The sequence below is a fragment of the Bombina bombina genome, chromosome 6 (genome assembly GCF_027579735.1).
Source record: "Bombina bombina isolate aBomBom1 chromosome 6, aBomBom1.pri, whole genome shotgun sequence".
Classification (NCBI taxonomy): domain Eukaryota; kingdom Metazoa; phylum Chordata; class Amphibia; order Anura; family Bombinatoridae; genus Bombina; species Bombina bombina.
The window spans coordinates 1,013,377,293-1,013,391,181 of record NC_069504.1 but is presented as its reverse complement, the minus strand read 5'-3'; the positions used below and the strand labels follow the sequence as shown (position 1 = coordinate 1,013,391,181).

At 37.0% G+C, this 13,889-nt stretch overlaps 1 protein-coding gene across 1 annotated transcript in view; it reads right to left on the bottom strand.

Annotated features, from left to right (window-relative positions):
- Window positions 1-13,889, bottom strand: part of ANO2 (anoctamin 2) — an 850,080-nt gene that overhangs the window by 112,201 nt on the left and 723,990 nt on the right. Inside the window, exon 21 of the mRNA XM_053718733.1 lies at window positions 4,928-5,076. Within this exon, the coding sequence (XP_053574708.1) occupies window positions 4,928-5,076 (149 nt within the window). The remainder of the gene's footprint in view (window positions 1-4,927; window positions 5,077-13,889) is intronic.

Sequence of the window (13,889 nt, the reverse complement as noted above, 5' to 3'; positions counted from 1 at the left end):
AGGTGAGTAAAATGGCTGCCAGCAGCACATGGCAAACAAAACAGGAAAAAAACCCTGACAGGCACCTCTGTGTCCTTTCTTTTACAGACCATCTTGCATTAGGATTCGACCATCCTTTGACAGAGTGCTGCCTCTAGACTGGAGTTCTGTTTCAGACTTTTAGGTTTTTATATGTTGATTATTGTGTTATTTGCTTTTTTCTATTTTATATGCTGTATATTGTATTCTTGGGATTGTATTTGTTATTTAGGAAGCGCCCCCTATTGGAGATTTACACTAGTGTATCTCTCCTTTATATTCAATTTCTCAGCAAATAGAACGAGTACTACTGTGAAGGATATTAGCATCATAAACATCACCTGTAAAATCTTACACAACAAGTGAATTAAAACAAGGGAAAACAACTTCTCTTTGTAAAATGGTTAACTCACATATGCATGAAAAGAAAAACTGAAACCAGTTATAGAGAAATAAAGGAAACTAATAAGGAGACATTGTCAGCTTTGCAATAGTGAGACATGACCGCAAGGTGAAATACTTCACAAAGGCAATAGAATCTTATGAATTCCACATGCTGGGCTGAGGTGTGGGTGAAAATTCCTGACCACACTTCTAGAACATCCCAGAATGCCCATGGTTAGTCCCTGGAAACATATTTAATCCAGCGTTACTACTTATAACTTATAACAAAACCAACATGCTAAGATTTTTCAGCTGCAAATATTTACATAAATCATTTTGCAAGTGTGTATTCTAAGGATTGTACTGGTTCATATAACTTTAGATATTAAAGGAACATGAAACCCACATTTTTTTTATTTCAGGATTCACATAGAGCATATCATCTTATACAGCTTCCCACCTATTTTCTATTATCAAATGTGCTTCAGTCTGTTTGTTCCTTTGTTGAAGAAGCAGTAACTCACATCTGGAAGCCAGTTGAACACATTGAGTGAGCCAATGACATGAGACATATGTGCAGCCACCAAGTATCAGCTAGCTCCCAGCAGTACACTGCCGCTCCTGAGCCTACATACGTGTGCTTTTTGACAAAAGATACCAATACAACAAAGCAAATTAGACAATAGAAGTAAACAGTGCTTTGCCCATGCTGCGGTCCCCACTTTCAGCTTAGACATCAGAGAATGGAGCTGGAGGCAGAAGACATCTGCCTTCATATGTAAAGGAGCACTGATAAGGGATGGACAACATTCGAAAAAATGAAACAAATTTTAACACGTTAGTTTGTTAATTTGTTTAATGTAATAGTATTTTAATGCTATTTTTAAATGTAATATTAATTGAGTACAATTTTTTTAATTCGAATTTTGTGTAATTTGAATCGAATTATGCAATATTCGAATTAGAAAAATTCAAATTAATATATTTGTAATAGTATTTTTAATGCTCTCTTTAAATGTAATATTCTAATTATGCAATATTCAAAAGAGAATAATTTAAATCTATATATTTGTATCTGTTATGTATAATTTTACTAAATTTCCTACCACATGAACTACTGAACTATTGAATAGTATTTGTTAAATCAAATGTAACATTCAAAAACTGGAAATAGCATTTGATTACCGAATTGTAATGGATTTGTATTCTTATCAACATTTGATTTTTCCAAACGAATGCCCATAGGACTGTTCGTTCTAACAAGCTAATTGCACTTTCACCACATTCCCCCATCCCTAGCACTGATCATGCTACCATACAACATGAAGCCAGATCAACAATCGTTACAGTGACACTGTCTCTCATTCTCTGTAATAATCATTCATTGAAGCTCAGTGGGAGCGGTGGGAGGGAATAATTTGTTACAGCCAGAAAGGCTGTCAGTAACAAACATGGCGGTGAACAGAGGGAGGATAAAAGAGCTGTTGGAGAGATCAGAAACTTAAAAAAAAAAATATATATATATATATATATATATATATATACATTTTTTTTTTTAAATTAAATAATAAAAGCCCTAAACTGCATACTGGCAGACTGTCTGCCAGTACCTAAGATAGTGGTGGCCAGTGGGGCAGGAGGGAAGAGAGCTGTTTGGGAGGGACTATGTAGGTATCAGGGGTGGGATGTGTCAGATGGGAGGATAATTCCTACACTTCAGCAAAAATTAGCCTTACAAGTTAACTATGGTGCACAGCTGCAACCTTCTAATTGCCAAAAATCAATGACACAGCCATGCATGTCTGCTGTTTCTGAACAATGGGGACCCCAGAGAAGCTTTTAGAACCATTTGTCTTATGACTGCAGTAGTTCTGTATAAGAAATTTTAGTGAGAAACCCAAAGTTTGCGAAAAAGTTAACAATTGTTTAGCTGGCATCCAAGTAGTTGCTTAAAATATACCAAAATGGGCCTAAATCAAGACCTTGGGTTGTTTACTTTAAAAATATGTATAGTTTTTATAGGTAAATACAAAAAACCAAGGGCTCAATTTCTGTTGTAACAAAAATAATTATCCTGTAATTTCGGCAAGTTTTTCTCTAAAATTTTTGGTAGTGAAGGGGTAAACATTGCATGATCTATCTGAATCAGGCAAGTGTAACTTTGACTTTACTGTCCCTTTAATGAAAGCAACACCCACACACTAGAAAAGATGGGTAAAGCAATGCTCAGGGAATTTCAAACATAATATCCCCTTTACAACAAGGACCTATGGCAACCTCACAAGAATCTTTGAATCTAAGCCAGATAGTACTTTAGGAATACTAGCAAGTGAAAATGATGTTTCTTTACTTTAAATATTTACCATTTACAATAAAATCAAATGTAACACATTTGCCACAAAATCTGCAATTCATATGCAAATAATATTCTACTTGTGAAACAATCGTTAAACTATAATTAAAAATGTTATACTGTTTCATCATGTTTGCATCTTAACCACTAAAATACATTACAGCTTTATCTGGAAGCCAAATGGTCAAAAAGTCCCTATTTGCCCTCTGCATAACACGGGTTATTCATAGGTCAAGCTATATTTGGAGCTGCGTCAGAATGAAAAAACAATCACTGTAAATCTAAATAATATTTTGGAATGGAAACTTTGGGCATAGCCTAAAAAATAAGACTGCAGAATGTTCTCTGAATCATATTATTAATTATGCATAACACAATAGGCAGGAGCATTATTTTGGATTTTCTTTTTTAAATTTGGTTTATGAAAGTATAAAAGAATGGTTAATAACCTAAACAATAGCGCGCACACTCCGTCTTTTTTAGGCTTTCATGTTTTACGATTATTTTTCTATATGTGACTGTTAAATAAAAAACTATAATAATAAGATAGATATAATGGTGTCAATTTATTAAGCTCTGTACGAAGACCGCTGCTCCATAACCTGTCCGCCTGCTCTGAGGTGGCGGAAAGAAATCAACCGGATCGAATACGATCAGGTTGATTGACACCCCCTGCTAGTGGCTGATTGGCCTCGAATCTGCAGGGGGCAACATTGCACCAGCAGTTCACAACAACTGCTGGTGCAATGATAAATGCTGATAGTGTATGCTGTCTGCATTTATCGATGTGCAGCGGACATGATACGCTACATCGTATCATGTCCGCTCGCACATTAATAAATTGACCCCAATAGTTCTTTATCTTCTGCTTAGACATTTGCTGCTTAAGGTTGATGAGTAGACATTGTGCAGTTTGAAACTATGGGGCCGATTTATCATGGCCCAAATGGGGCCAAATACCCCTGTTTCCACGCGAGCCTTCAGGCTCGCCAGAAACAGGAGTTAAGAAGCAGCGGTCTTAAGACCACTGCTCCTTAACTCGTATGCCTCCTCTGAGGCGGCGGACATCAATCCGCCCAATCTCATATGATCGGGTTGATTGACACCTCCTGCTAGCGGCCAATTGTCCGCGAATCTGCAGGGGGCGGCATTGCACAAGCAGTTCACCAGAACTGCTTGTGCAATGATAAATGCAGACAGCGTATGCTGTCAGCATTTATCGATGTCTGGCGGACATGATCGCTACAGCGGATCATGTCCGCCAGACAAATGATAAATCAGCCCCCAAAACTCTACCTATTTATTCATGTTTGCTCTCTATCTATCATCTATTTATCTTATCTATCTATTAACTATATTTATTTATATCTATCTATCTATCTATCTATCTATCTTTATCCATGTTATTTATCATCTATCTATCCATTTCGGTATATTTGTCTTTCTTTCTTTCTTTCTTTCTTTCCTATCTTATTTCCTGTTTATCTGGAATATAATTTCTCACTTGCTTTCTTTTTTATTTCTAAAATTCATCCCCTTTTATTGCATTTTTTTTTATAATAATTCAACTTCCTCGTCCCTCACTCCATTTTCATGCATTACTGCAAGAAAATAAATCACAATTTTCTTACCACTACTGTATATTATAAAACACATATAATTAATGTACTTTCGTAATGCTTTTATGACATATCCACTGCCAATTTGCTTGCAAATTGCTATATATTTCCTATTAAACACAACATTAAGTACAATATTCATACATATTCATATTCACAAATGTAGAAATAAAAAGAAAATGAATGGAAAATCTGTTATAAATTAGTGCAATTTTAAATTGAACAAAGAAAAAGCAATCCAGATATTACTTATGTCCTGACCTTTGGTATTGTCATTGGTACAGTTGTATATTATATGGATAATACACTCACCCAGAGGTGAATTATGATGTGCCAACTACTCTATGACTTTTTAAAAAAAAAAAAAGAATAATAATTGCCACCATGTGTCAGTTTTCCATAGCTTAGAGATCACATACGTCAATGTGAAAACAATGGTTAGTTAATGTTGTGAGCCATTAGTGAAATGTGACTCACATTTACCACTCTGAATACACTGACTGGTCTAGAGGGCTTTTCAAATATAGCAATGAAAACTAAAGGCAATTCTTACTCATTTCCATATACTCTGGTGTCAACCCAGTGAAAGGCTCCAGGGCATAGTCAATCTCCCATTGCCGAGGTTCTCTTGAATTGCTCAAATTATTTTCCCCAGGCTCTGTTCTTTCATCTTTTAGTTTTCTGAAAAGCTTCTTTAGTTTCCTGTAAAACAAAAATGTCAAATAACACATGAAATATATGTTCTGGACCATACATTTGTCATTGCTTATTTTATTTTCCAGAATAATATTGCATGCTTCATTTTGCAGTTCCTATAAACAGTGAGTCAGCTCAAATGCCAAATGCAATAATTAACCTAAAAATATCATAAAACCAATAAAAAGATAATAGCTCATTTCCTTATCTGTCACAATGAGAAAAGCTTAAAAATATATATATATAATCCTCAAATTAAATAGCTAGCAATGTTTTGCATAGATCAAACACATACAATGTATATGCAATCATATCACTTTGAGTCTCATATATCATGTGTTCTGTTCAATTAAATTATATATATTTTCCATCAATAATCTACATCTTTTTATGCAATATACTAATGATGCAAAAATAAATCTATTGACAAAAGCTTTAGCTGATTATCCATACAAATAATACTTTTTTCATCCTTAGAACAATGAAAGATAAAAGCTTCAATGCCAAAACTAGAATCTGTGTCACAAGAATTTAAATAGGAAAAGTTAAGTAAGGCGGCAATGCAAGGAAGTAAAATTTGGCTGAACAAGTAAAAAAACACCAGGTACAACCCCCCTTTAAAAATACTTAAAAAGAAAAAGAAATTAAAGTTTATTGGTGCACAAAAAAATACAAAAATAATCTCTAATAACATTAAATAAAAATGATCAAAAATGAGCTATAATCCCTTGCCAACAACATATACTTTATATGTTTGTAATTTAAAAGTTAAACCTAAATATAAAATATTTAGGGAGACAGAAAAGTTAAAGAAATAATGGAGGATGAGAATCCCACTTAGAGAGGCACTTCAGATATCCCTAACCAATAACAGGGTATCTTGGAGTCAGTTCAGGGCATCACTAGTGAAAATGTAAATACCCCTAAAAAACAAACAAAAAAAATGAAAGGCTACTAAGTGTTCTGTTTTTAGAATATTATTAGCTGTGTCGATGTTAATGCACCTCAAACAACTAGTCATAATTTACTGTCTAGGAATTGCTACATGCTCATAATACTATCAGATTAGTTTTCTATTTAACTCACAACAAAACAAAAGCAAAAATGGATCCCACTTATGCTTTTCACATGTACTATTTTTTCACCCTATAATAAGCCCTAATGTGTTTCTACAAAGTGGGAATTCATAACCCCCAGCAATCATCTAGGACCATGAGGCTCACTGAGGAGTCTAGGCCTGGCAACTGGGTTTGGGTGATACAGGCAGGGGATTGAATGGTCACATGAGAGTGAAATAGGTGTGCCATTCTACCACTCAGTGCTTTGTGCGCTGGTTTGGGCATGACAAAAGTGGAGTTTGAACATTGATAGGTGAGTTTTATGTAGTCCCGATTTATTTTATGGAAATGCAGCACAAATGGTGAAGCACCTAAATTGTGACAATCTGGCAAAATATGGTCTAGGTGGCAAGTGGAATACTAGGATTTAGATTGCTAACATACATTTTTCTGAAGAAGACGTGCATACAAAGGCACAATCTCTGGAAAGCACATAAAATATTGTCAAAAGGATGATCTACCGTTCTAATTGAATTTTCTGCCTCTATTAAATTAATAAAACATGACGTAAACATAATTTAAATGAGCATTTAAAGCTCCAGTTATAAAGCTGTGAATGCAGCAAGGCAAGTTAAAGGGATAGTAAATACCTTGAAATTTGTATATAAAATATTAGCTATGCGTAATGAAACAACTTCACCACATATTTTCATTTTTATTTTGCCTGATTTTACATTTATTTTAGCTCTAAAAATTCTCAGAACTTGAATTGCACCCTGTTGACTACTCAAGGCTAACCTTGAAACATATAGCTCCTCAATTGGCTTTAATTTATAACAACTGCAGAACAATGTACTTTATACTAATATGACAGTGGCTAGTCTTGTTGTCTGCAGGCTAATGATACACAGATTAAGGCCTATTTATCAATGTGTCAACTGAAAATACGCTTGAATTCCATGTCGTATTTGTTGCAAGATTGATCCGCCGTAGTTATCAAAGCGTCAAGATCGTCAAATGTTAAAATTTGTGACGTGATATATGATCCCGCGATCGCAATCCGACGCAGATCAATGCTTTTGTCATTACAGATGTTTTGAATTCAGAGTCGACTCTATTTGAGCCTTTTCCAAATTTATCAAACATTTAACAGGTACGCACGCGTGTATTCCGATGCAGCGTACCTAGTTTTCAATCCGCCACCCTTGAGGTCGTGGATGCCCTAGAACTCAATGGGAGTCTGAAAACACAGAAAGCTTATGTTTGATGCTGCAAGAGAACGAAGTATATTACATAATAAAAGTAAATTAGAAACTCTATTAAAATTGTATACCCTTTCTAAATCAAACATTATTGCTCCACATTTGGTGTACTAGTAGATATGCTACAAATTTGTCTCTCATTAAAAAGTAAGGGGACAATATTATTCTACAAATGTGTTGAAAAGTTTTGCCCCAAACTTGTTGCACTAATAGATATATAGAGATAAAAAAAAAAATACAACATAATATAGCTAACTTCCTTTTTATTTTTTGGGGAAAAATCTATCTGCACCATGTTTGAGCCATGTAATACAAGTCCCACTCTCCACTTCGCACCAATTTTGACTCAACACTTTTTGCACCAATTATGACGCAAACTCCTAAACAACCCACACACTAGTGAATTTTTCAACCACTTTTAATTGGAATATGCATAATCACATGATTTATGACATCAGCCAATCTGATTCAAATATACATTTTAAACTATCACTAACAAATTAAATTGCTTGACACTTGTGTCACTGATGATTCATCAGAACTTGTAAGTGCCATTTATTACATTGTGTATTATACTTTGAAAGTATGTATATGTGAAATTAGTGTTAAAGATAAACATTGATGCTGACATTAGGACACACAGTGTAATATTTTAGACAAGGATTTTAAAATTCTAATTGATGTTTGATTCAATATAATCTTGAGCTGATAGCTCAAAGGGATAGCCCACCTAATAAACTATCATGTTTCAGATACAGCAGAAATTGAAATCACCTCTTTACTGTCATGCTATTTTCAGTCGCCTAGATTACGAGTCTTGCGTTAGCCTTAAAAAGCAGCGTTGAGAGGTCCCAACGCTGCTTTTTAACGCCCGCTGGTATTATGAGTCTGGCAGGTACAGGTGTACCGCTCACTTTTCTTCCACGACTTGAGCTTACCGCAAATCCCCTTACGTCAATTGCGTATCCTATCTTATCCCCTATCCTATCTAGTCAATGGGACTTGCCTAACGCCGGTATTATAAGTCTTGGAGAAAGTGAGCGGTACACCCTCTCCTATCAAGACTCCTACCGCATTTAAAACTCAGTAGTTAAGAGTTTTATGGGCTAAAGCCGTAACATAAAGCTCTTAACTAAAGTGCTAAAAAGTACACTAACACCCATAAACTACCTATTAACCCCTAATCCGAGGCCCCCCCCCACATCGCAAACACTTAAATAAAAATTTTAACCCCTAATCTGCCGACCGGACATCGCCGCCACTTTAATAAATGTATTAACCCCTAAACCGCCGCACTCCCGCACTCCCGCCTCGCAAACACTAGTTAAATATTATTAACCCCTAATCTGCCGTCCCTAACATCACCGACACCTACCTACATTTATTAACCCCAACGTCGCCGCAACTATATTAAAAGGTATTATCCCTAAACCTAAGTCTAACCCTAACAAACCCCCATCTTAAATATAATTTAAATAAATCTAAATAAAATTAATACAATTAATTCCTATTTAAAACTAAATACTTACCTGTAAAATAAACCCTAAGCTAGCTACAATATAACTAATAGTTACATTGTAGCTATCTTAGACCTAGATTTGGAGTTTGGCGGTAGCCGTGAAAACCAGCGTTAGAGGCTCCTAACGCTGGTTTTAGGCTACCGCCGGTATTTAGAGTCACTCAAAATAGGGTCTAACGCTCACTTTTCAGCCGCGACTTTTCCATACCGCAGATCCCCTTACGTCAATTGCGTATCCTATCTTTTCAATGGGATCTTCCTAACTCCGGTATTTAGAGTCGTTTCTGAAGTGAGCGTTAGACATCTAACGACAAAACTCCAGCCGCAGGAAAAAAGTCAGTAGTTAAGAGCTTTCTGGGCTAACGCCGGTTCATAAAGCTCTTAACTACTGTGCTCTAAAGTACACTAACACCCATAAACTACCTATGTACCCCTAAACCGAGGTCCCCCCACATCGCCGCCACTCGATTAAAATTTTTTAACCCCTAATCTGCCGACCGCCACCTACGTTATCCTTATGTACCCCTAATCTGCTGCCCCTAACACCGCCGACCCCTGTATTATATTTATTAACCCCTAATCTGCCCCCCACAACGTCGCCTCCACCTGCCTACACTTATTAACCCCTAATCTGCCGTCCGCACGCCGCCGCCAGCTACATTATCCCTATGTACCCCTAATCTGCTGCCCCTAACACCGCCGACCCCTATATTATATTTATTAACCCCTAATCTGCCCCCCACAACGTCGCCTCCACCTGCCTACACTTATTAACCCCTAATCTGCCGAGCGGACCTGAGCGCTACTATAATAAAGTTATTAACCCCTAATCCGCCTCACTAACCCTATCATAAATAGTATTAACCCCTAATCTGCCCTCCCTAACATCGCCGACACCTAACTTCAATTATTAACCCCTAATCTGCCGACCGGAGCTCACCGCTATTCTAATAAATGTATTAACCTCTAAAGCTAAGTCTAACACTAACACCCCCCTAAGTTAAATATAATTTAAATCTAACGAAATTAATTAACTCTTATTAAATTATTCCTATTTAAAGATAAATACTTACCTGTAAAATAAATCCTAATATAGCTACAATATAAATTATAATTATATTATAGCTATTTTAGTATTAATATTTATTTTACAGGTAACTTTGTATTTATTTTAACCAGGTACAATAGCTATTAAATAGTTAAGAACTATTTAATAGCTAAAATAGTTAAAATAATTACAAATTTACCTGTAAAAGAAATCCTAACCTAAGTTACAAATAAACCTAACACTACACTATCAATAAATTAATTAAATAAAGTACCTACAATTACCTACAATTAACCTAACACTACACTATCAATAAATTAATTAAATACAATTGCTACAAATAAATACAATTAAATAAACTAGCTAAAGTACAAAAAATAAAAAAGAACTAAGTTACAAAAAATAAAAAAATATTTACAAACATAATAAAAATATTACAACAATTTTAAACTAATTACACCTACTCTAAGCCCCCTAATAAAATAACAAAGCCCCGCAAAATAAAAAAATGCCCTACCCTATTCTAAATTACTACAGTTCAAAGCTCTTTTACCTTACCAGCCCTGAACAGGGCCCTTTGCGGGGCATGCCCCAAGAAATACAGCTCTTTTGCCTGTAAAAAAAAACATACAATACCCAAGCCCCCCAACATTACAACCCACCACCCACATACCCCTAATCTAACCCAAACCCCCCTTAAATAAACCTAACACTAAGCCCCTGATGATCATCCTACCTTGTCTTCACCATACCAGGTTCACCGATCGGTCCAGAAGAGCTCCTCCGATGTCCTGATCCAAGCCCAAGCGGGGGGCTGAAGAGGTCCATGATCCGGCTGAAGTCTTCATCCAAGCGGGGCAGAAGAGTTCTTCCATCCGATTGAAGTCTTCATCCAAGCGGCATCCATCCGGAGCGAAGCGGCAGCATCCTGAAGACCTCCACCGCGGGAACATCCATCCTGGCCGACGACTGAACGACGAATGACGGTTCCGTTAAATGACGTCATCCAAGATGGCGTCCCTCGAATTCTGATTGGCTGATAGGATTCTATCAGCCAATCGGAATTAAGGTAGGAATATTCTGATTGGCTGATGGAATCAGCCAATCAGAATCAAGTTCAATCCGATTGGCTGATCCAATCAGCCAATCAGATTGAGCTCGCATTCTATTGGCTGATCGGAACAGCCAATAGAATGCAAGCTCAATCTGATTGGCTGATTGGATCAGCCAATCGGATTGAACTTGATTCTGATTGGCTGATTCCATCAGCCAATCAGAATATTCCTACCTTAATTCCGATTGGCTGATAGAATCCTATCAGCCAATCGGAATTCGAGGGACGCCATCTTGGATGACATCATTTAAAGGAACCGTCATTCGTCGTTCAGTCGTCGGCCAGGATGGATGTTCCGCGGTGGAGGTCTTCAGGATGCTGCCGCTTCGCTCCGGATGGATGCCGCTTGGATGAAGACTTCAATCGGATGGAAGAACTCTTCTGCCCCGCTTGGATGAAGACTTCAGCCGGATCATGGACCTCTTCAGCCCCCCGCTTGGGCTTGGATCAGGACATCGGAGGAGCTCTTCTGGACCGATCGGTGAACCTGGTATGGTGAAGACAAGGTAGGATGATCTTCAGGGGCTTAGTGTTAGGTTTATTTAAGGGGGGTTTGGGTTAGATTAGGGGTATGTGGGTGGTGGGTTGTAATGTTGGGGGGCTTGGGTATTGTATGTTTTTTTTTACAGGCAAAAGAGCTGTGTTTCTTGGGGCATGCCCCGCAAAGGGCCCTGTTCAGGGCTGGTAAGGTAAAAGAGCTTTGAACTGTAGTAATTTAGAATAGGGTAGGGCATTTTTTTATTTTGGGGGGCTTTGTTATTTTATTAGGGGGCTTAGAGTAGGTGTAATTAGTTTAAAATTGTTGTAATATTTTTATTATGTTTGTAAATATTTTTTTATTTTTTGTAACTTAGTTCTTTTTTATTTTTTGTACTTTAGCTAGTTTATTTCATTGTATTTATTTGTAGCAATTGCATTTAATTAATTTATTGATAGTGTAGTGTTAGGTTTAATTGTAGGTAATTGTAGGTATTTTATTTAATTAATTTAATGATAGTATAGTGTTAGGTTTAATTGTAACTTAGGTTAGGATTTATTTTACAGGTAATGTAATTATTTTAACTAGGTAACTATTAAATAGTTCTTAACTATTTAATAGCTATTGTACATGGTTAAAATAATTACAAAGTTGCCTGTAAAATAAATATTATTCCTAAAATAGCTACAATGTAATTATAATTTATATTGTAGCTATATTAGGGTTTATTTTACAGGTAAGTATTTAGTTTTAAATAGGAATAATTTATTTAATAAGAGTTAATTAATTTTGTTAGATTAAAATTATATTTAATTTAGGGGGGTGTTAGTGTTAGGGTTAGACTTAGCTTTAGGGGTTAATACATTTATTAGAATAGCGGTGAGCTCCGGTCGGCAGATTAGGGGTTAATAATTGAAGTTAGGTGTCGGGGATGTTAGGGAGGGCAGATTAGGGGTTAATACTATTTATGATAGGGTTAGTGAGGCGGATTAGGGGTTAATAACTTTATTATAGTAGCGCTCAGGTCCGCTCAGCAGATTAGGGGTTAATAAGTGTAGGCAGGTGGAGGCGACGTTGTGGGGGGCAGATTAGGGGTTAATAAATATAATATAGGGGTCGGTGATGTTAGGGCAGCAGATTAGGGGTACATAGGGATAATGTAAGTAGCGGCGGTTTACGGAGTGGCAGATTAGGGGTTAATAATAATATGCAGGGGTCAGCGATAGCGGGGGCGGCAGAATAGGGGTTAATAAGTGTAAGGTTAGGGGTGTTTAGACTCGGGGTACATGTTAGGGTGTTAGGTGCAGACGTAGGAAGTGTTTCCGCATAGCAAACAATGGGGCTGCGTTGGGAGCTGAACGCGGCTTTTTTGCAGGTGTTTGGTTTTTTTTCAGCTCAAACAGCCCCATTGTTTCCTATGGGAGAATCGTGCACGAGCACGTTTTTGAGGCTGGCCGCGTCCGTAAGCAACTCTGGTATCGAGAGTTGAAGCTGCGTTAAAAATGCTCTACGCTCCTTTTTTGGAGCCTAACGCAGCCTTTATGTGGACTCTCGATACCAGAGTTATTTTTATGGTGCGGCCAGTAAAACGCGGGCGTTAGTTTTTCGGGTTGTTACCGACAAAACTCCAAATCTAGCCGTTAGGGTTTATTTTAATTTGACAGGCAAGTTTGTATTTATTTTAAATAGGATTGAGCTCACATTCTATTGGCTGTTCCATTCAGCCAATAGAATGCAAGCTCAATTCTATTGGCTGATTGCATCAGACAATAGGATTTTTCCTATTTTAATTCCGATTGGCTGATAGAATCCTATCAGCCAATCGGAATTGAAGGGACGCCATCTTGGATGACGTCATTTAAAGGAACCTTAATTCTTCAGTTGGACTTCGTTTGAAGAGGATGCTCCGCGTCGGCTGGATTGAAGATGGACCTGCTCCGCTCCGGATGGATGAAAATAGAAGATGCCGTCTGGATGAAGACTTCTGCCCCTCTGGAGGTCCACTTGTGCCCGGCTGGGTGAAGACGTCTCGAGGTAGGGTGATTTTCAATGGGTTAGTGTTAGGTTTTATTAAGGGGGGATTGGGTGGGTTTTAGAGTAGGGTTGGGTGTGTGGGTGGTAAGTTTTAATGTTGGGGGGGCATTGTATTTTTTTTACAGGTAAAAGAGCTGATTACTTTGGGGCAATGCCCTGCAAAAGTCCCTTTTAAGGGTTATTTGTAATTTAGTATAGGGTAGGGAATTTTATTATTTTGGGGGGCTTTTTTATTTTATTAGGGGGATTAGATTAGGTGTAATTAGTTTAAAAAAATAGTAATTATTTTTTATTTTCTGTAATTTA